At 38.6% G+C, this 22782-nt stretch overlaps 1 protein-coding gene across 1 annotated transcript; it reads left to right on the top strand.

Annotated features, from left to right (window-relative positions):
* The first annotated feature begins 11707 nt into the window (after positions 1-11707).
* On the top strand, positions 11708-21601 carry LOX (lysyl oxidase). The gene is made up of 6 exons (XM_090276617.1): positions 11708-12727; positions 13084-13192; positions 14491-14628; positions 17727-17883; positions 21040-21135; positions 21482-21601. Exons 1-6 carry the CDS (start codon positions 12088-12090, stop codon positions 21599-21601), a joined length of 1260 nt encoding a protein of 419 aa, XP_090132743.1. The 5' UTR covers positions 11708-12087.
* The last annotated feature ends 1181 nt before the right edge of the window (positions 21602-22782 follow it).

Genomic DNA, 22782 nt, shown 5'->3' with positions numbered 1-22782 from the left:
TTACAATACTCAGTCCCTTAACATGGCCCTCCCACTCCACTCTTTCTCTCATCTACCTCCTTCCAGAATAGGAACCCTTGAACAGTCGCTTACCAATAGCTCTAGCTGCCTACAGAGACTCTCCATGCTGTCAAGTTTATTCTTCTCACTTTGTGCTTTGACTTTTCTTGTAAGAATTATCCCATCACCTGAAATCTGCATAGAAAATGAGATTCAATGTGGAAGAATTTTCTTCTCCTTGGAAGAAAACAGAGGGGTGAAGGAGGTTATGGATGTTTGGTAAGTAATTCTATCATCTCTGTTATCTTTGCCCCATTAGATTTTTAAGTACCACTATCAAGAGGAGAATGCTATATGTGTTTGTACAACTCACCACCACTCATCACATTCCAAATTGCTTTTCTTCTTTGCTTTGGGTTAGACAGGTTTCCCACCAGGTACTCTGGAGAGTGTGCCACGTTTATGTCCACCTAAATTTCTCCTAGAAAAATGGGAAGAAAATGCATCAGTAGTAGGGTTTAAGGCTCACCTACCCACCCAGGGTCCTTGCTTTTATAACATGAGGATGAAGGTAATTTCACAGAATTCTTTCTATCACATGGGTACATGGACACTAGAAAATCTTCATCAACATAACTGAGGTAGTATGAAACCAGGCCTTATGGAAAATTGACCCAGAAAAATTTTCCTCCCATTCTGGATTCTGTAAAATATAGGGAGTGAAGTAGGTGAAAAATTATACTGAAGTCAAATAAGGGGGAACACTCCCCACCTTCTCACTCCCCTGGCAAGACAGGTGCTCCTGGGCTCAGAAACCTCATTTAAAAGCATCTGCCTTCAAGAAGTTGAGTCAGCCTTGCCTCATTCCTTCCTGAAGTCTTCTCCATATCTGGGTTTAGGCTTCTTCATTGGCAATGCTGGGCATCTACATTCATCTCTTGATCCACTTCAGCCTGTTTACTTTTACCAATCACAAAAATTTAGGAGGATTCTGCAAAGCTATAATAAAGTTGGAGTCTATTTAATGTTTTCTAAGATTTTTTAATAGTTCCTGATCAATCCTTCCCTGAGGAACTTGAGTCAGTCAATTCTGAGCCTATATCATACTCTACTGCCCCCTAGAGGATGATTCATCTCAGTGGTTTTCTGCAGGAATGCAAAAGCAGAATTTTTACTACCTAACGGTTATGAACTTGACATATGAATTCCAGTAACTCTTCATTCTGCCAGTCATTCTAAAGCAGTGAGGAAGTCCACTATGGAAAGGAAATCTCTGTGTGTCTTTGAGCCCTCTGGAACTATAGAGAACATTTTTTCTGTCTCTAAGGAAGTCTACTAAAGAGATTCAAGTCACTCACTAACCACACCTAAAATTCCATTTCTTGAGTTTCTGTTGAGACATCTCCCTTGAATTTCTTAAATGCCTAATAGCAAGTAGCCTGTATCAGTAAACCCAGAAAGTTTCCCAGTGGGATACCATGTTCTGAGGACATGGGGTTTGTGGAAGGGGAATAGAGACATTTAATAAAAGTATGTCCACTACAGTCTTCTTTACTTTTTTGGAATTACTCCAAGAAATTGAGAGTCTATTGAGAATGAATTAGGCCCAAGGTCAGCGGGGTCTTTAAGAAGAGGAGGGGATAAAAAAAAAATGAATTAAAAACCAAGTTTCTAAAAACCCAACTACAATCCTGCATAAATCTAGTTTTACATTTAGAGCATCCTGCCCCCCCAAATGATCTCTCCCCAACATATCATTGGCTTTTAGTATTACTCTAAAAACCTCTGGTACTTGTGCTGGGACCATTTCATCCTTTATAACTATTCTCTTATAATCTGTCAAGCATAGGGCATTTAGTTCTAGTGATTATTATACACTAGGCTCAAAATTCCATAAACTAATCCCTAACAAGTAACTCAAATAGAACCTAGCTCCATACTAACTTAGCAGGATACCCATTTAATAAACAATATTCAATTATTTTAATTGTCATAGGGCAACTAGAAACTTTACTCAGCCTCCAAGGAAAATGTCAAAATAGGAAGCACATACTTAAAACATAACCAGTTTTCTTTAAAAATCTCTTTAGACATCATACTCAGTCTCAATCTCTAGCCAATATGAAATAAAAATTGAATATTTAAGACATTTCTATTCTCTTACAAAGTGTTATGGCATAGGCTCTTGGAAATTAAGTTGGAGTACAATCAAGACAGATAACATCTTTTTGTTAAAAATGATTAAGTATAATGTAGTATATTGTAGCAGTATTTTATTTAGTGGTCTCTTAGTATCATCAGGAAAATGTATTATTTACTTCCAGAAATTATTGACTTGAGAATATGCATTTACTTATGAGAAACAATTTGTTCTCACTCATCACTTGTTTATATGACTGATTATTAGTACAGAGTTATAGCATAGTATAAATGTATTGATAAATAAAACAATAACTTTTGTCTATGCTTATTCTTCGTTTCTGTAGCCAGTTGTAGGAAATGTATATAATTTTTTAAAGCAAGCATTTAATGGAGACACTTAGAGAAAAGCCTGTTTGATTGTGTACATAAGTGTCAACACAAAGAAAGTCTGCTCTAGTAATCTGCAGATTTCCTCTGTGGTTTGCTTGAAAGATCACTAAATGATCATTTAGCACTTCACATATGAAAATATCACCATTTGGATTGCAGCTGGAGCCACTCTAAGCAGGGGCCCTGTGATTTCCCAGAACAAGTCACAAAATTTTTACGAGCCCTATGTCAATGCTCATGCTTGCATTCTGCCACATAAACTTCGCAATTTAGTGTTAGTTTACCCTAAATTATTTCTTTTCCTCATCTTTTTCTCAATTCACCATGTATTCATTGTTGAGCTGCCCAAACACCATCCTTAACATAAAGCAGCTCATTAAATGAGCAGTCCTAAGAAGATGTGAACAACTGCTTAGTTAAATGAATTATTCAATTTACAAATAAAAATTTAAACATAATAACTCTAAAACTATTTAGGCTACCATAAAACTGCTTTGTTTACAATTAAGTTAACCTTACCTTTTCAAATTAAGAAACATGTAGATTTTGGTACATGTAAATATGAGGGCTTGACTGAAGCCAGTTTGGTGTGGTCAAGTATTGGGCAGGATTCCCCATTCACCTCTGCCAAGACCCTGTTATTTTAGTGAGATTAAGGTTCCAATTGCATCAGCCCAAGACCTTTCTGGAGCAGACACTCTGCTATTCTGCTTAAATTATGCCCACTTCTTTCCCAAATGAGTAAATACTTAAGGTCCCATGCTGAGACAGCTGAAGTGACTTTTCATCTGGCACACTGATTCTGGGAGTGTAATACATGTTTGTTGAAACTATGCTGGGTTGGACAAAGTATTTTTATGACTATGACTTACTAACATGTATTGAGAATAGATATTGTGCTTGTTTACACACAATACATAAAGGAAATCATCATTTCCACAGATAGAAATATGCAGCTTGGATGACTCTACTATTGATGAAATTTATATCTTTATGAAAATATAATTCAGTTGAGAAGACAGACGTTGAACATATTATTACAGATGAGGCCAGCTTTACAAGGAAGTGCAGTATACCATGTACGTGCAAAGAGATGAAAAGTTCCTACACTGCACATTACAAAATATTGCTGAAAGAAATTAATGAAGACCTGAATAAGTGAACTCATATACCATGTTTATGGATTGGAAGATTCACATTAAAATGTAAATTATCTCCAAATTGATATATAGCTTCGATGCAGCCTCAGTCAGAATTTCAGCAGTTTTTTAGGTAGAAATTGATAGGCTGTTTCTAAATTGTATATGAAAGTACAAAGAACCTAAAACAGTCGAAGTATTTTGGAAAATATTATAAACTGGGAGGAATTTCACTACCTGATTTCATGACTTACTATAAAGCTACAATAATCAAGACTGTGGTATTGACATAAGAATAAGTAAACAGATCCATGAAAAAAAAAAAAAAAAGGAAGTCAAGAAACAGACCAGCACATATAAGGTAAATTGATTTTTGACAAAGGTGCCAAGGGCCATATTGGGAAAAAAAGGTCTTTCAACAAATAGTGCTAAATCAACTAGATATCCATCTGAAAACAAATAAACTTCAACTCCTACCTCATGCAATACCCAAAAAGTATTTTTAAATGAACCATAGACCTAAACATAAAGCTGAAATTATTAAGCTTCTAGAAGAAAACATGGAAAAAAATATTGTGTACTTGGGCTAGAAGAATATTTCTTACACAGGAATACAATAAACACTAACCATAGAAAAAAATTGATAAAACAAATTTTATCAAAATTACAAACTCCTGTTCTTCAAAAGTCATCATTAAAAAAATAAAAGGTAAGCCCACAGAGAAGATATCTATACGTGTCATATAAATCTTGTATCCAGAATGTAAAGCAAACTCCTACACCTCAGTAAGAATGAAAAACTAAAAATTGGGCAAAAGGTTGAAATATATATTTCACAAATGTGTAGCATATGAAAGAAATGGTCAAAATCATTGGTCTTTAAGGAAATGCAGATTAAACAACAATGAGATACCACTTCACACTCAGTGGTTGGCAAGGATATGGAACCATGTGCATGCTAGATAGGTCGCTGGTATAAGTGGAAAATAATACAAATACTTATAAAAATATTTGAAAGTTTCTTATAAAACTGAACATGTACCTCCTCTAAATGTACAGCAATTTTACCTCTAAATATTTACCAAACAGAAATAAAAAATACATCCATGGAAAAATTTGTAGATAAATGCTCAATACCCCAATCTGGAAAACAAACAAACAAATAAACAAATTATGGTACGTTCAAAGCATGAAATGCTACTTACGAAGTAAATTGAACAACAGCATGGATGAATCTTACAGACACGCTGGGCAAAAGAAGAGACACAAATGAGTACCTGCTGTATGAAGTTCTAGAGTAGATAAAACTAATTCACGTGACCAAAAAAATCGGAACTGTGGTGGAGTGGGTTCATGGAAAGATGGAATTATTTTATGTCTTGACTGTGGTGCCATTTAGAAAGGATATACATTAAGATATCACACCATACACTTGAAAGTTGTGTATCTTATTTTATAAACATTATATCACAACAAACTTAGTTTATTTTTCAAAGAATCTTACTGCCTCAAAGTAACATAAGAAGCATATAAAAAGTAAAAAATATCGCCCTGACCAGGTGGCTTGGTTGGTTAGAACATCCTCTGTACACCAGTGGTCGGGGCGCCTGTGGGATGCAACTGATTTGATGGTTCTCTCTCTCTCCCTTCCACTCACTGTAAAATCAATAAATGTATCCTCAGGTGAGGATTACAAAGAAAGAGTAAAAAATGTCCCTTTTCCATTAGTATACAATAGAAAAATGACTTTCTGCATGATTGTCTATCATAAATAGTCTTTACTGACCTTTAAATTCTAATTTCCAAGTAACGAGCAGTAACAACAGTTATCATCTACTTAGTGCTTAATATAAACTAGATTCTCTGCCATACATTTACAAACATTTCATTCTCTCAACAACCCTGCAAGATAGGTCTTATTATCTTCATTTTTGGCTGAGAAATCCAAGTCTCAGAATAATTAAGTAATTTGTTCAAGACCACCCTGTTAGTAAATAATAACAGTTATCCAAGGACTGTCTCCATCACCCATGTTCCTTCTACTACTTTACGCCTTCCAGTTAATTCATATATCACACTTATTGCAAAGCCATTTATGCATGGGCACTGGGTACACAGCCATTGCTAGTCCATTCACTTCATTGGCCTGGCAACAATTTCCTTGTCATGTTACCGTTAATGAGCTGCTCATTTAATAATTATCCCAATAATTGAAACAAAGAAAGAAAATCAAAAAAACAAATACCTACTTTCCATCTACTTTACATGGCAAGAGTTTAATATGGTGTTTATAACAGGATAGACCTGGGTTCAAAATCTAGCTTTGTCAATTTTGAACTAAGCATATTGCTTAATCCTTCTAAGCTTTTATTTCTTATCCATAACATGAAAGTATTAATAACCATCTCATAGGGTGGTTGTGAGGATAAAATGAGGTAATACATCTTAGCACTTTGCATTGTGCCAGGAACATAGTACATGACAAGAAATAAAAATGATTGTTATTAATGATAGGACAAGTATTGTCTTGTTGGAGAGGCTGATTAATTGCTTATTTTTCTTATTATTGCATACTTCCTTATTCTTTCCTCCTTCTTCTAGGAATTCAATTAGCAAGTTTGAAAAGGCCCTGTGTATTCAGCTCAATTATTTGGACATCAGAGGTTCTTCAGCCAAAACTCATTGTGAGGTTGTATACATTCATTTTTTTCACTTGATATTTATTTAGTATTTCATTTAATATTTTCACTCAAAGAAACTATTTAATATTTTCAGTATGCCTTTGTTTTATGGGCCCTTGGATTACTTGCAAAACCTTATATGGGCCATTGAGAATAAAGTATAAAACATATAACACTGTCTTGTTCTCATAACTAGCCCAGAATAATTGTCAAACTGTCCAGTGTCATTAAATTACCCATAAGAGACACAAATCCCACAGACTATGAGCTTCACTTTTTTTCCTTTTATCTTCCACCTTCTGACGGGATCCACAAAATAGCTGAAATGTAAGAATATAGGGAGGAGCCAAAAAACCCAATGTTTATAACAATGTACAAACTATATCTAATTGGGCCTGCTTTAAAAGACTCTCCTAACTTCAAAATCTATTATATAAAAATTTTTAATTCTTTGTTTAGGGTATTATACAATTGAGAAGAAGTATTCTAATAATAACACAAAGGGAAAGTATGATTCTAAAAACTGACCTTAAACACAATTAGGGAAGAGGTTTTCATGTTCACAGCCCCATCAAAATCTTCCTTCCACTTTGCCTCTATTCCAAACGTACATAACATCATCAAATGTCCTGAGAACTATTGTTTATATAGGGAAGAAGAGAAAAACTGTATATAATTTGCATTAGGATGTTAGTAATTTGTTTTTTGACCCTCCTGCCCCCTCCTGCCTCCTCCAGCCTCCCCTTACCCCAATACCGCAAAAAGCTGTGAACCTTGGGTTAAGCTAAAGCATAGGGATGACTCTGGTAGACTGCAATTATTGCATGTGACAGGCAGATAAGAAAGACACCCTAGTTAAGCAAAAATGTCCTCACTTCTATCCTACCATGTCTGGGGATCATGCCCAGGTTATATTGAATTAAATAGCTTTTAGTGTTCCAGGACAGTGAAGCTGAATCCAAGAAGAATTGAGAAGCAGCAAATAAGCTAGGATGTAGGCCCGGAGCATACCGTATTCTATCAATTAAAAACAGAAATGACCTAGTACACCCCACAGCATGAAGAACAGTTGGCTCATTGTCATTGGATAGTCCGTCAGGCCCAATCAAATCACTTGGACTTCACTTGTAGGCAGATTTGCCAACTGGCTGATCCCTTATTTTTGTGGTCAATATAACCAAGTTACTTTGAATGCCAATTCACTGAATTTCAAAGACCCTTTCTCCTATCATAACTTTACCTCTTCTCATTTTTACCATTTTGTTATAGTCACTAACATTATTTACTTAATCATATATGAATATGCATTAAAGATACCAGAATGAAATACTTTTCCATTCTCTAGGTTAAGTTCCACTTTTCCATCCCCTAGGTGGCCCATGGGGATAACCAAACAAGATATATTTAAAATTCATTATTTCTGGAATTCTCTTACCTAGTCTGTTTACATATTTTTTTCCAGTTCAGTCCTGACACACAGACAAGTGTGTACCAACTGTCTACTTTTTATATTTGGGTGAGTACCTGGAAGTGGTATGTGGCAGAAGACAAGAATGAAGAGAAGGGAACACAAGCACACTGTTAACTTCAAGACTAACTTACTCCTCTCCTTCATTTTACTCCAGGTAAAAAGACTTCTGATTCTTTATTTCACTCTGTTACCATTTCTGAGTTACCTTTTTTAAAATGTGCCCATGTCCTCATTCACCCCTCAGTTCATCCCCCTTGTGTTAGTTGTTATACCTACTTCTTTTTTTCAATCATTTCCCCCTTACAGATCTCTAAATTCACACTTACTTTACTCTCTCTGATGTTATCAAACTATGTGGCATCAAAGCACATATAAGCATTTGTCTATACCAAAGAACATGATTTGTGTGAGCTTCCTGAGCTCCAGACAAAAAAATTCATGCTCAACCTGGAGTCCTTGGCCTACGGCATTAGTGTTCTGGAACTGGTCATTCAGTAACACTTAACTATATGGTTTGGGCTTTCTGTATAACACTACTGTCCATTTATATGAATTATCCCCAACTATAAATATAGTTAACTATCAGGAACATAGCTTTATGACAACTTTTACTTTTTTGGTCAATGGGCAAGACATTGCAGTTTAAGTCCTTAATAGTGAGAGCCTAGAATCTACTAAAAGAAAAAAAGTGACCACAAAAGCTGAAGATATCTCGATGTGGCTGCAGTTATTGTTATTATTATCATTTCAGTGTTGAGTAGAAGGAATTGTGGTTTCTCCAATATTGGGAATAATAGTTTTGTCATTGAATAGAGAGCACAATATGTGTCTAGACTATCTCCCACAGAGCTCACAAACAAACACTTTCAATTGTCCCCAATGTGGTAGCCACATGTCTGTTTTCAGCTGGCTGAGTCTTAAGCCAGAATTTAGAGAAAGTGGAAGAGAGAGAAAACCAACTAAGCATCTCTTTAGGATGTGTCACCAAGGATGATGTGTTTTTCCCCCTAAAGTAGTGTGTTTAAAAGAAAACAAATATTGCATAACATTACTGTTCTGTTAGTTATTTATACTCTGATAAGGCATTTTTAAGTCTGTTGGAGCAAGTTAAAAAAAAATATTGGTGAAGCTCATTCAGCTCTAAATTTTGAGAATGAGTGAATCCATTGACATTCATTGAGTGCTTATGTGGCCAGCCACCATTATGGTTACTACACTTCAGAGCATAAATGTGTTCAAAAAGTATTTGTAAACAAATAAATGTATATTGAATTTCACTGGTGGGAAATAAGAAAAAGGGGAAAATGACAGTCTGCAAACTCTAGCTCACAGTAACATACATCGAATGTTTTAAAGTCCAACTGAAGTACTTACTCAATTAAATACTAGTAATCATAATGAAACAGTATAGTGAGTGAATTGAAAGTAGTTGGGATTACTTGGATATTCACAAAAATAAGAGATTTTAAAACTAGGAAAACTACTTCAGAGAAGATTTGGATTAATTCTTGATTCCTACAGATAACTGAGCGCCAGGAAAAGTAAATCAGCTGTCCAAAGATACACAGCTTTTTTGTGCAAGCACCAGGATTGGAAACAAGGCTATTTTATCTGAGATCCAGCATAAACTTTCTTCCCTCCCATTAAGAGCTGCTGTGGTCGGCTGCTCTGACAGTGTGACCTCCATAGCAGAGGTCTTCCCTCAGAAACATGTGGTCAAGCTCTAGCAGTTACAGGCTTCTCTCTTCTGGGGAATATACTGTTTAAGGGTGCATGAAGAATTTTTTTCAGATGGGAGATAATTATACTCCATCCCTTCCTGCTTCTCCTATAATTTGGCCTATCCATTCAAATTATATACACCTGCTTCTTTTACTCTATCTTCTCTTTGTGGGTTTGGAGAAATTGAGTAGTTCAATTTTAACCACGGCATCAAGTCTGTAAAATGACAGCTAGAGATGTCTCTGACCTTCACAAAAAGAAATGACACAGTTGACCCGCAATTAGTGAGAATTGCACTTGAATTTTTATCTTCATCTTATAAGCAATAGATTTGCCAATCCACTAGCAAGCTTCCATTGACACCTCTTTGTGACCAAAGACACCATGTGGTCATGGGCAAAGCAAATCTAACTTGACTCAAAAGGAGCCAAACCCATCACCTTGGACTAAAAATTGTGTAATCTGACTAGCTGAGAGAACCAGTCACAACTCTCTCAGTATGAGTTGGGGTTCTTTAGGTGGCAAGCAACAGAAATTGACTCTGACCATGTTAATTCACAAAGGAACACATTGAAAAAATGGAAGGAAACGCTTAAGAACCAGGTGTTGGGAGGTATTGTGGTCACACAGCTCAGGGGGAATCTGTGTAGCAAGACCCCGTAAACACTTTCTTCAGTAGTGGGAAGAGTGGACTCCAACAGTTTTGACTCTTGGTGTCCTTCTGTTCAAGATTCAAATTCTAGGGAGACAGTTTGACGAGCCAAACTTGGATTTCATGACCACACCTGAAGGGGGAGTCTCATGAATGCTCAGTCAGTCCCACAATTCAACTGGGTAGGGGAAGTTTTGCAAAGGAAAATGCAGTTGTTCTGATAAGAAAAAAAAGGAAAATGGATGCTGAGCAGTCAAATCAGCAGATGTCCATGACACTACCGAAATGTGGTGAATAAACGTGGAGAGTCAGAGACTAACAGACAGCTGAATATTGAAGTATACCTACACAACAGCTCAATGATGACACCAATAAAAGGTTATTAAAATCTGGTTTTGAGTTATAGTTTTAAATCAGACCATTTAGCAGCAATTTTTCTTTGAACTGTTTCCGGCACTGCAGAAGGCCTGCATGGTATGCGACGAACTGGGCTATTAAGCATCTCTTTCCAGTCAGCCGTACCCACCTCCCGCCCTATCCTCCCACCCATTCTTCTCTGGCCACTCCTACTCCCTTCCTTCACAGAAATCCGAATCCCAAGGCTGTTTCTTTAGCAACTTCTTTGTTTAATTTGGAAGATCAATCAAACATCATAGGACTTTTCGACATTTAACAAAAAGTGACTTAAGTTTTTAAAATGCAAAGCCAAATCTAATTATCAGATGTAGGAAGATTTTTAAAAAGTCAGATAAAATGCTTATTTGAAGCTAGCCGTCTTCTGAGTGCTCTCTTAGGCAGACTTGCTCTAGCCATCCTCGCCTCCCTCGCCCCTCCCCACCCCCCCGCAATGAAACTTCCTGGTGGACACTTGAGATGAAAGATGGTTCTTCACTTCCACACAAAGTACGAATCAGGCCAGCATTTGGAAAGAAAGGTTTATTCATTACTTTCAGTATTAGCTGGCTTTTATTCCCTGCAAAATTTCACTTTTAGTTATTAAAATATTCATTCAAGGAAGCAAATCTGTAACCTCTTTCTCCTGTTACCTGCAAACACACACACACACACACACACACACACACACACACACACAATCTGATCTCCTGGGGTTTATTTGCTGAGGGCACTTACCATAAAAACGAGTGAGTATGCATTGAGAAATTTGTCTGTTTAACTCCTTATGGATAAATGTTAGTCACAATCGTTTGCCTCCGCCTCCAACCCTCGTCCCCAGCACCCTCCCCACCTCCTGACTTCCCGCCTCTCCGGGGCTGATGACCTAATAGCATTTTTCTTCATGCATATTTTGGCGTCGCCCCATGGCCTGGCTGCCTTCACTTGTCTGAGTCTTTTGAAATTCCTGCATGTTCGCCCCAGATTAAGCCTAGTGTGTCTCAGGATGTGTGTTCCGTTTTTGTTCTTTCCCCTTAATGCTCCCTGTGCAACGTGTCTGGGGCGGAGGAGGGCAGGACGGGGAGCGGAGGGAGGGGCGGAGGCGAGCGCTGTCCCCCTTGCACGTTTCCAATCGCATTACGTGAACAAATAGCGGAGGGGTGGCCGGGCCTGAACGGCTTGTGTAACTTTGCAAACTTGCCAAAAGTTTAAAATCTCTCCTCCTTCCTTCACTCCAGACACTGCCGGCTCGCCGGGCCGCCACGCTGCTCCCCACCGCCTCGCAGAGCACTGGGAAAGAGAGAGGCGGGTGCCACGTCCCAGCAGCAGCTTTGACTGGAGAAGGGTCTGCAGCCCACCCTTGGCACTGCTTGGTGAGGACTAAGATATTCGCGCTCCACAGCCTCCTGGGTTGAAGATATCTCCTTCCCTCACGTGATTTGAACCCCGTTTTTCTCTTCTTCGAGCTACGTCCCCCAGAGTGGGGGCAATCCGGGAATGGGAACGATGCGCTTCGCCTGGACCGCGCTCCTGCTGGGGCCCCTGCAGCTTTGCACGCTCCTGCGCTGCGCCCCGCAGGCCGCCAGCCAGCAGCAGCCGCCTCGCGAGCAGCCTCCAGCTCCCGGCGCGTGGAGGCAGCGGATCCAATGGGAGAACAACGGACAGGTGTTCAGTTTGCTGAGCCTGGGCTCGCAGTACCAGCCACAGCGCCGACGGGACCCAACCGCCACCGCCCAGGGCTCCGCCGGCGCGGCCGCCTCGCAGCCACGCACGCCGATCCTGCTGCTCCGCAACAACCGCACTGCGGCGACTCGGGCGCAGACCGCTGCTTCGTCAGGAGCCGCCACCGGCCACCCCGGGAGCGCAGCCCGCCACTGGTTCCAAGCTGGTTACTCGTCGTCCGGGGCCCGCGACGCTGGCGCCGCGCGCGCGAGGAACAGGACCGCGCCGGCAGAGCGCCCGGCGCTCAGTAATTTGAGGCCCCCTAGCCGCGTGGACGGCATGGTGGGCGATGACCCATACAATCCTTACAAGTACTCCGACGACAACCCCTATTACAACTACTACGACACGTACGAAAGGCCCCGGCCTGGGAGCAGGTACCGGCCCGGTTACGGCACCGGCTACTTCCAATACGGTAAGCACTCTATGTCACCGAAACCATCGTGCGCCCCTTCCCCCCAACGTGGCTGGTGGTCCCCGACGTGGCTGCCAGGGCTCGGCAGGCCCTACTCCGTGAAGATCCGACCCCTCCCCCTGCCCTGCAGAGGCAGCCCTGGAATCTGGTGCAAACCGCGTGCCTGGCCCCTCCTGCTTCCTTTCCACATTGCTTTGCAGCCTGAGACATCCCCTTTCTCCTGCTACCCGCAGCCCCCACACTGACACAGCGGTCCGGTTGGGCAAAGGATGAGTAAGGGACAAGGAGGTACCAGTTGCCAGGGCAGGGGGCGCAGCGTTGTCTCACTGTTATGCCCATCGCCTGCTCTCCTTTAGGTCTCCCGGACCTGGTGCCAGATCCCTACTACATCCAGGCGTCCACGTACGTGCAAAAGATGTCCATGTACAACCTGAGATGCGCTGCAGAGGAAAACTGCTTGGCCAGGTACTAGCTGGGATATTAGCGGCCCGGCTCCCCAGTCTTTGTTTGATCAGGTGCCTGGTTCTGACCACTCTTGTTCCTACAGACAAGAGTTAGGAAGTGGTACAAGAACTGGGAAGTAGGACTTGATCTCCTGGGCATGCAGACCTGGATGGAGAGTTAAAATTTTGAAGATTTCCGTGGGTTCTCTCTGGGTAGTCTTTCAAACTGAAGCACGCGATCCAAGAGCCTTCAGCTTTGGAGCCAACTGTTTCCAATAAGTTTCTATTAAACTAACTGTACAAAACATGAAAAAAATATTGTAATTGAAGAGCTTGTTAATACTCCCTTAAAGACTGGGGGCTAATTTGACAGTGTGGGACCCATCATCGGCAAAGGTTAAGTTGTCTTCTTTTGTTTGAATCCATAATTAGTTATGGGGGTATTCAGCCAGAATAAGACCATGAGCAAGAGATTTTGTTTTTCCATCAGTCCTAAAATAAAATCATAGCAATTTTGGGAATGGATTTCTCTGAGTATGTGGCTGGGAAACCAGCAGAGGGAGCAAAAGAACGTTTTGATAGGTCTCAAAATTTTTTTACCATGTAAAATAAAGTCATCAATAGTATTTGAATGTATTTTTACACAAAACACATTACAAGGAACATAGTAACGTTTATTTGTATATTTCTCCCACTTTGACCCTTTATAACTGTCAGGCTAAAGGAAAAGAAATTGAAGCTCATCGTTTTCATTTTTGAATCTTGCATCACTCACACCATTGGCACTCCCAATATTATTATAGTAATGCTGTTGTTTTGAGGATGGTGAAGTTACAAATTTATCTAATCTGGGTGTACTGTTTCAGAGTTATTTCCCCACTTTACACCTTAGTTAACTGCTCAAGGAATGTATTGTTAAATTCAAAGTTCTTAAGTAAATACGGATGACTTCTTTTTTAACCTAGGATAATTACCACCTCAGTTTCACTCATTCATATAGTAAAACTTGAATTGATTATGAAGGTTACTTATCACATGCAAACTGTAATATTATTTTTATTATGTTTTTACATTTAAACTGAGGATTTCCATAGTTGTCATTCATTCACCCATTCAATACATATTCACTGAGCTCTACTTGCCAGGCATTGTTCTAGGATCTGGAGATTCAGCAATACATAAACAAAATGCTCTGGTCTTTTGGTATTGATAGTCTAGTTTGGGGAGTAACAGAGTCACCATTATATATTCAAATGTTTGCTTGTTGCTTTGTTTTTTGGTTAATATTCTGTGAAAATGTTTCTTTCTTCAAAATGACAGCTCAGCATATAGGGCGGATGTCAGAGATTATGATCACAGGGTGCTGCTAAGATTTCCGCAAAGAGTGAAAAATCAAGGCACATCAGATTTCTTACCAAGCCGACCAAGATATTCCTGGGAATGGCACAGCTGTCACCAGTAAGTGGATGGGCCTCCTGGGTACTTTTGAGTTGCTTTTTCATTTTTCAAATGATTCTTACACAAAGGGAAAATTGCTATTATTTACATTTAGAATTCTTCTCTGTGTATTTTGAAATAATCAATGGATTGTGTCTTTAAGATCCTGTTATCTTTTAAATTAGAAACTCTAAATCCAGCTTATTAAAACTGTTGATAATATATAGCAATTGACTTTGCTAGAATTTTACTCCAATATATTCCAAGTAAGATTGATAAAAACAAAAAACACACTGCAGCCAAGATCATCTACCTATAAATGATTCCCATTTGACAGCATTTAATAAACACCATGAATTGTTATCAAAAGGGTTCAGATACCTTTCTCAAAGAAAGGTGTATATGATATACGTCATGAGTCGACAAGGACCCATCTCCGTCTTTTAAAAACCTGAATCAGTACAACTGCTCATTCTGTCCCAAATTTAAAAGATTTTAAATTGCCCACGTGTTTATTGCCAGGAAATCCTAATGTGTACCCTTAAACTTTCTGCACTTTGAGCCATTTTCTCTTCTTTCCTTAATATGAGAAGATGAAATGCTCAGTCCCTTCTCTTTAATGAAATGATAATTATAGATATGAGCACCTAATTTGCTGATAAAACAGAATTATTTCATTTCCAAATCAAAGTTTATAATAGTTTAATAATAACAGTAGATAAAATATGCCATTTTTTCTCTTTTGCATTTTAGTAGTGATTTTAAATCTATGAAAACTCAAAACTAGGGAAAAAAATCCCATTAACTATAGTAACAAGAAAAATTAAGTCCTTAGAACAAATTTAACCAAGGGGGTAAAAGACCTGTACTTGGAAAACTACAGAACACTGAAGAAAGAAATTAAGGAAGATACAAATAAATGGAAGCATATACTGTGTTCAGGAATTGGAAGAATTAACATCATTAAAATGTCCATACTACCCAAAGCAATTTATAGATTTAATGCAATACCCAATTAAAATACCAATGGTATATTTCACAGATCTAGAACAAATATTTCAAAAATTTATATGGAACCAAAAAAGACCGTGAATAGCCTCAGCAATCTTGAGAAAGAATAACAAAATAGGAAAGATCACAATACCCGATATCAAGCTATGTTACAAAGCCACTGTAATCACACTACCTAATATAAAACTATACTGTAAGGCGATAGTAACCAAAACAGTATGGTACTGGCATCAGAACAGACAGATCAATGGAACAGAATAGAGAACCCAGAAATAAACCCAAGTCTTTACAGTCAATTAATACTTGACAAAGGGGGCATGAGCATACAATAGAGTAAAGGCAGCTTCTTCAATAAATAGTGTTGGGAGAATTGGACTAGTACATGCCAAAAAAAAAAAAAAAAGAAAAGAAAAGAAACTAGACCACCAGTTTACACCATACAGCAGAATAAACTGAAAATGGATAAAAGACTCAAATATAAGTTGTGACACCATAAAAGTCCTAGAGAAAAACACAGGCAGGAGAATTTCAGATATCACACATAGCAATGTTTTTGCTGATATATTTCCTAGGTCAAGGGAAAGAAAGGAAAAATAAACAAATGGAATTACATCAAACTAAAAGCTTCTACAAGGCTAAAGAATCCATCATCAAAATGAAAAGGAAACCAACCATATGGCAGAACATATTTGCCAATGATACATCAGACAAGGGTTTGATCTCCAAAACATATAAAGAACTCATAGGACTCAACACCAGGAAGACAAACAATCCAATTAAAAATGAGCAAAGGATCTGAATAGACACTTCTCCAAGGACATACAGATGGTTCACAGACAGATGAAAAGATGGTCAACATCACTAGCCCTCAGAGAAGTGTAAATTAAAACGACAATGAGATACACCTCACACTTGCCAGAATGACCATCATTAATAAATTAGGAGACAAGCAGTGCTGGTGAGGATGTGGAGAAACGGGAACCCTAGTGCACTGTTGGTGCAAATGCAGACTGGTGCACCCGCTGTGGAAAACTATGAAGTTTCCTCAAAAAACTAAAAATGGAATTGCCTTTTGACCCAGCGATTTCACTGCTAGGAATATATCCTAAGAATCCTGAATCACTAATTCAAAACAACTTATGCACCCTTATGTTCAGAGTAGCGCTATTTATAGTAGATAAGTGCTGGAATGACAGCCTAAGTGCCCATCAGTAAATGAGTGGATCAATGGAATACTATGCAGCAGAAAGAAAGAAGGAACTCCTACCCTTCATGACAGCATGGATGGAAATGGAGAATATTATGCTAAGTGAAGTAAGCCAGGTGGTAAAAGACAAATACCATATAATCTCACCTATAAGAGGAATCTAAAGAAAAAAATAAACTAACAAAATAGAACCACAAGACAGGAAACATGGAACAGACTGAAAGTGACCAGAGGGAAGGGGGTAGAGGGGAGGGGGACAATGATGGGTAGAAGGGGAAGGGACTAGACAAAGAACATGTATGAATGACCCATGGACATGGACAACAGTGTGGGGACTGACTGTGGGAGTCGGGGGTGGGATGGGTGGAGGAGGGAAAAGGGGAAAAAATTGGGACAACTGCGATAATTAAAAAATGATTTAACAAAGATTTTTTAAATCTATGAAAACTCAATTTTTAAAAATCTCACAGAAACCTCCCAAAAGTCATGTGCTCTCTCATTTTTTTTTTTTTTTGAATGAAACATCAGTAGTGGCAATCAAGATAAATAAACTAGAAAACTAGAGAACATATGGCAAGTTTCACTTAAAAACAGATAATTTATTGTCTTTTTATTTAATATTCAAAGGTAGAACAGGGTATAATAGAAGAGCAAGATACTCCAAATAAATCTCTTTTTACCCCCACAAGTATCAAAGTTAAAAGGTTACAATTTTGATAAATTTTTGACCCTGGGTTTAGTGGGAGGGAACCTAGCATGAATCTGGCTTTAAGAAGATCAATTTTGTCTCAACTTTAATATGTAAACAAATGTGTGAGGCAGCCAGGGGGTCATCTAAATTTCTCACTGCTTTTTCTCTATACGTTACTGACCACTGTCTCTGTGTTGTGTGGAATACTAGACATTATCACAGCATGGATGAATTCAGCCACTATGACCTGCTTGACGCGAACACCCAGAGGAGAGTGGCTGAAGGCCACAAAGCAAGTTTCTGTCTTGAGGACACGTCCTGTGACTACGGCTACCACAGGCGATTTGCATGTACTGCACACACACAGGTAAGTTGGCATTATTGAATCAGGAATCTGCAGGCTTCAGAAAGAAAACAAAGTGGTCCTCTGTTTTCTTTCCTCCTGCCTTTTACAAACTGTTTCATATAGGGGGTCATCTAGTCAAGATGGAAAGTAACTGGGAAAGGAACAGTGATGGATTGATGATCCAAGTTATTTTGAAAGTATTTCATCATCACAGAAGGTCACCGCATACTCATTATGTTCCACAATCAAAAGCAGCACTTTACTCTCTGAAAAAATCTGAATGGTTTCCAATATCCACACTTATTCTGTATTTTTTAACAGGCTTGGTAATTAACTATAGGAAAGATACCTGTTTTCTCACCTGCAAAACCATTCCTCCCTCCACCTATTAAGCTAAAAATAGGATAACCGCTGATTGTGGTTAGCAAAAGGAGGGAAAACAGGTTCCTAAAAAAGTACTTTTTAAAACTGTCTCTTTTAATCATGCAAATAAGAGCAGAAGGATGCAATTTCTTTCTTCATGCATATATATTTAAACCTACAGTATAATTGATGTCAGATGTTCTTCGGATGGATTTTTAAAAATTGTGCTGAACTAAGCAGTTTGTATGTCTTATAATGGGAAAATCTGTGTCAGTTAAAAGCCATACCAGTATTTCCATAAGAAACTCTTAATTTGTAAAAGGACATTATAATTTTACTCCAGCCAAAATCTTGGCAAGGAGTAGTGAATGTATATAAGTCAGGGCACAAAGGGATCAGCAGCTTGCACCTGGGGAAGCAAATTTCAGCGCTGTAGCAGAAAGCTTTTGGGTGACTTAAATGTACCGATGCTTCTTTCTCTGAGCTGAATTGGAAGGAGTGGGGAAGGTTCAGTAAGTGCCCTGAAGCAGCACTTCGTAAGCAAAGGAAGACGTAACCCATCCACACATTACACATATGTGCGTGTAGAAATTCCTTTTTCACTCAGTGATCTCTAAGTCCCATAGCAACTGTCTTGCAGGGACCTGGAGTTTATTTCCTTCATTTAGAATGAGACGTTCTGGACAGCTCACTGCTGAAATACTTGAATACAGGACTATAGGTATTTATAGCATTTATAGTCCCCCGATTCTTGGAGTAACTCCACTTCATTTTATATGGTAGCTTTCCTGTTTATCATCCTCTGTTTATGTCCTATTTAACTATTATTCACCAGGTCTTATATTACAAGTTATTTATGATTTTGTGTTTTCACTTAAGACTGCTGCTTCATTTAAAGAAAAAAATAATTCTCACAAAGCCCGTGTTGACTTAGGTTAGTTGTTATTATAATGATGATTAAATGTATCCAAATATAAAACTAGATAAAATTCCTTGTATTTGTACTTTTATATAACTCTTAGATAATAAATTTACATATTAAATACATAAAAAACTAGAAACTGTTTCATTAACCTCATTAATTTAATGTAACAAACTTCTTTTTTGCTAAAACAAAATAACTAATTTAGATAGCCACAGGTAAGGCTCTACATTTAATCTGTTTTTAAAGTATGACTTTGAGTATCTGAAATACCTGTTTGCTTACTGGCCTTAAAAAAACCCATATTTGTCTGCTAGTTCAGATAATCAAAGCTCATACTTAACTTCTGCCAGCTGAGTTATCCTGGAGTACCAATTTCAGCATCTTTAAAGCTCTTTTGTTCACTTGAATGCAAGATAAACATTGTAGTGTTATTTAAACCTGTATTAAAGAGGTATGTAATCTAGTAAATCCCTTGTAATGCCATGAATTTAGTAGTAGCAGTAGCAACAATAATAGGACCTAACACTGATTAAGTATATATTATGTGCCAGAGTCAGAATTATGTGCTGGAATCAGAAACCCAAAATTATTCATTATATGTTTACTCCTCAACATACTGTTAATGTGGTGATATGAACCAAGGGGGTAAATGGTTCCCCCTGCTGTGGCACAGGTACTTTTGGGTGTGGCCTGCCTGTGCTATAGTGTGCCATACGAGAGAGCACAAGCCTGCCTCTTTCGTCCCAAATCAGGGTATAGCCAAACCAGCACTGGTAGAACAGGCTTATATGATTTTGCCACCTTAATCACTAAAGCGAATTTGGGTGCTGAAATTAAATGGCAGTATTGAGTTAAAATGATTTTAGCATATGCTTCTTAATTTACTTTAGATTACCATTAGAATGAAAATACAACAGTAGAACTTCTCGCGAAGAATGAATGGAATCAGTAATAGATCTACAAACTTCAATTTGAACAAACTTCTCCAGACTATAACTTTCTGGAGAGCAAGGACTGTATCTCACTGGTGTTCCTATCTCAGCCTGTAGAAATCACTCATTTACTTACTGAAGTGAATAGCAAGTAGAGTGAGGTGGGATTGTAACTCTGAGACACACATTCATCCCTTTAATTCAACAAAATATTTTAGTGACTATATGAGAGTGAGTACAGTGTGGTGGTTAAGATCAGTCTATGGATCCGATTGCCTAGACGCAAAACCAGCTCAGCCACTTAAAGCTGTATATTCTTCCATGAGTTATTTGACCTTACTGTGCTTCAGATTTCTTGTTTGTAAAATGAGGATAATAGCAACTACCTCATGTAGTCCTGGGAACTGAATTTATGTCTGTGACATGTTTAAAAGTATTCCTGGCACATAATACATAGTTACTGTTAGCTATATAGTTAAGTATATAGCACGATTATAATTCAGAGCAGAAAGAGATAAATACTATAAAAGTATACACACAAAAAAGTATCATGGGCAGAGTACAGGAAAGGTACAAAGGGGAAATTGGAGAAGGTTGTACTGAGGAGATGACATTTGAGCTAAATTGTTATGTGGCCTTTATTCTTGAACTGGTGATAGTTTAGAATTCAGTGGAGGCCTATTTTGTCACTTGAGATTGTATTTATCACTGGTGATTTACGACACTTTTAAAAAGCTAGATGTACTACTACTTATATTAGTCCTGTATTTTTTTTAGCTGGAGGTGCTATAAGGCTGAGTAATATATACTTCTCAAGGGAGATGAAATATAAGTATAGTTTTATGTCAAACTCTTGTAAGTACTAACTTAAAATTTAATTTGCAAATAATAAGCATATTCTTTAGCATACTCTAACCATATACCATCATTTTAAATGTTTTATTTTATTTGTTTTAGGGGTTGAGTCCTGGCTGTTATGATACTTATAATGCAGACATAGACTGCCAATGGATTGATATTACAGATGTAGCACCTGGAAACTACATTCTAAAGGTAGAGACCTTTGAAAATATGTACCTGTAATTTATTTTGATTGGAATTTAATAGATCTTTTCCTCTGGATTCAAATGTTAAATAATCATGGCCCTGAAAGCAATTATATATCTTCTAGAACTATTTCTAAGTGATCCTAGATATATGAAAAAATTCCTTATTTTAAAGAGCTTGAGGAACAAATATACAGCCTCTCTCTAAAACTTCTCCAAAGTTTAACCACTTGCCTAACTTAAACCTCCCTGCACAGTGAGCTAAAGCATGCTAGCCCTGTGAAAGTAGGAGAAATTAACCAGTAAACACTGCCGATGAAATCTGAAATGCGGATGATGTTTGTGTTGCTTAGGTCAGCGTGAACCCCAGCTACCTGGTGTCTGAATCGGACTATTCCAACAATGTCGTGCGCTGTGACATTCGCTACACAGGACATCACGCGTATGCCTCAGGCTGCACAATTTCACCGTGAGTCTTACTTGCCTAGCTAAGTGATCTTTTTTCACAAAGGGTTTTAGTTCATCAACAGGCATTACGCTGGAGGTGTCTTTCTACTGCTCCTGTAGCCTCCTTGTAAACTAGACCAAAAGTAGAGAATGGTAGAGTCTGCACTGTCACACAGGTAGAGCTGATCTTTTTATGGTATTGCTAGAGAAAGGAGATGTATTTAGGTTTTTAGCATCCTAAAGCTTAGTTTTGAAGACAAGACATACACACAGAACACATTGTTTATCCCAGAGCCTGTGTGGAGGCCGACTATGTAAAATATGCAATCTGCAGTGTGGGTGACCCTGTGGGAGCCCAAACAGTTGGGTTTCCTGCTCCTGCCAAACAGCCCATGAAGGAGCTCTGAAGAAATTCCCAGAGTTCTTCAAAGTACATTCTGAAAAATCACTGCCTTAAAGTATGCAACTTAAGAGATCAGAATGCCTGTTCTGTAGAAATCAGGAGTGCACATATTCGAGGTGCAGAACAAGTACTAGAGAGATATTCCGCAAAAGGAAGGAATGTGTTGAGGTGCCTTCATAATTTTCTTAGTCCTGAAACCCTTCTTTAACTGAAATCTTAGATAGAATCCCAGCACATTAATATTAACAGGGGTGGTGTGTTGATGAAAGTACTAAAAGACAGCTGAGTAGGCTTCCTGCTTGTCTGTCTGTCTGTTCCACCCGGATCCCTTAAGCCCGGCCTGCCCGAGTGTTGCTGGGTTACGTGTTCTAACTACATACGCCACCTGCGAGTCACACCTTTAGAACAATGAGAACACCATTAGAGTGATACTGAACAAGATCAGCTTTACTTTGATGTTGGAGAGGCACCAGTGCCTCTGGGTCACACAGAAAGGTATAACAGGTATACACCAGAAACTCATAATAGCAATTTCTCCCTGATATAGAAACCAGGACATCCATTGGCTACACATGAACCTGTAGTTTGTAGGTTGTCCCAAGACCACCTGCACCTAGATGTGCAGGTTCTGCCTTATACCTGGGCTTCTGGCTAGAGGGAAACAGGGGCTTAAAGCAGCCCATGCTCCATTCACAGAGCCATGTACTGTGGCTTGGGCTGCATTCACCTTGCAGGGGTGCCTTTTCCTTATTCCCATAAGGGAGCAAAGCCTGTGCTTTACAAGCATCGTCACAGCATTAAAGG

Source organism: Furipterus horrens, unplaced genomic scaffold, assembly GCF_987537825.1.
Source record: "Furipterus horrens unplaced genomic scaffold, mFurHor1.1.pri manual_scaffold_5, whole genome shotgun sequence".
Taxonomy (NCBI): domain Eukaryota; kingdom Metazoa; phylum Chordata; class Mammalia; order Chiroptera; family Furipteridae; genus Furipterus; species Furipterus horrens.
Note: the sequence above shows the minus strand (reverse complement) of the source record. Positions and strands in the feature narration are given on the sequence as shown.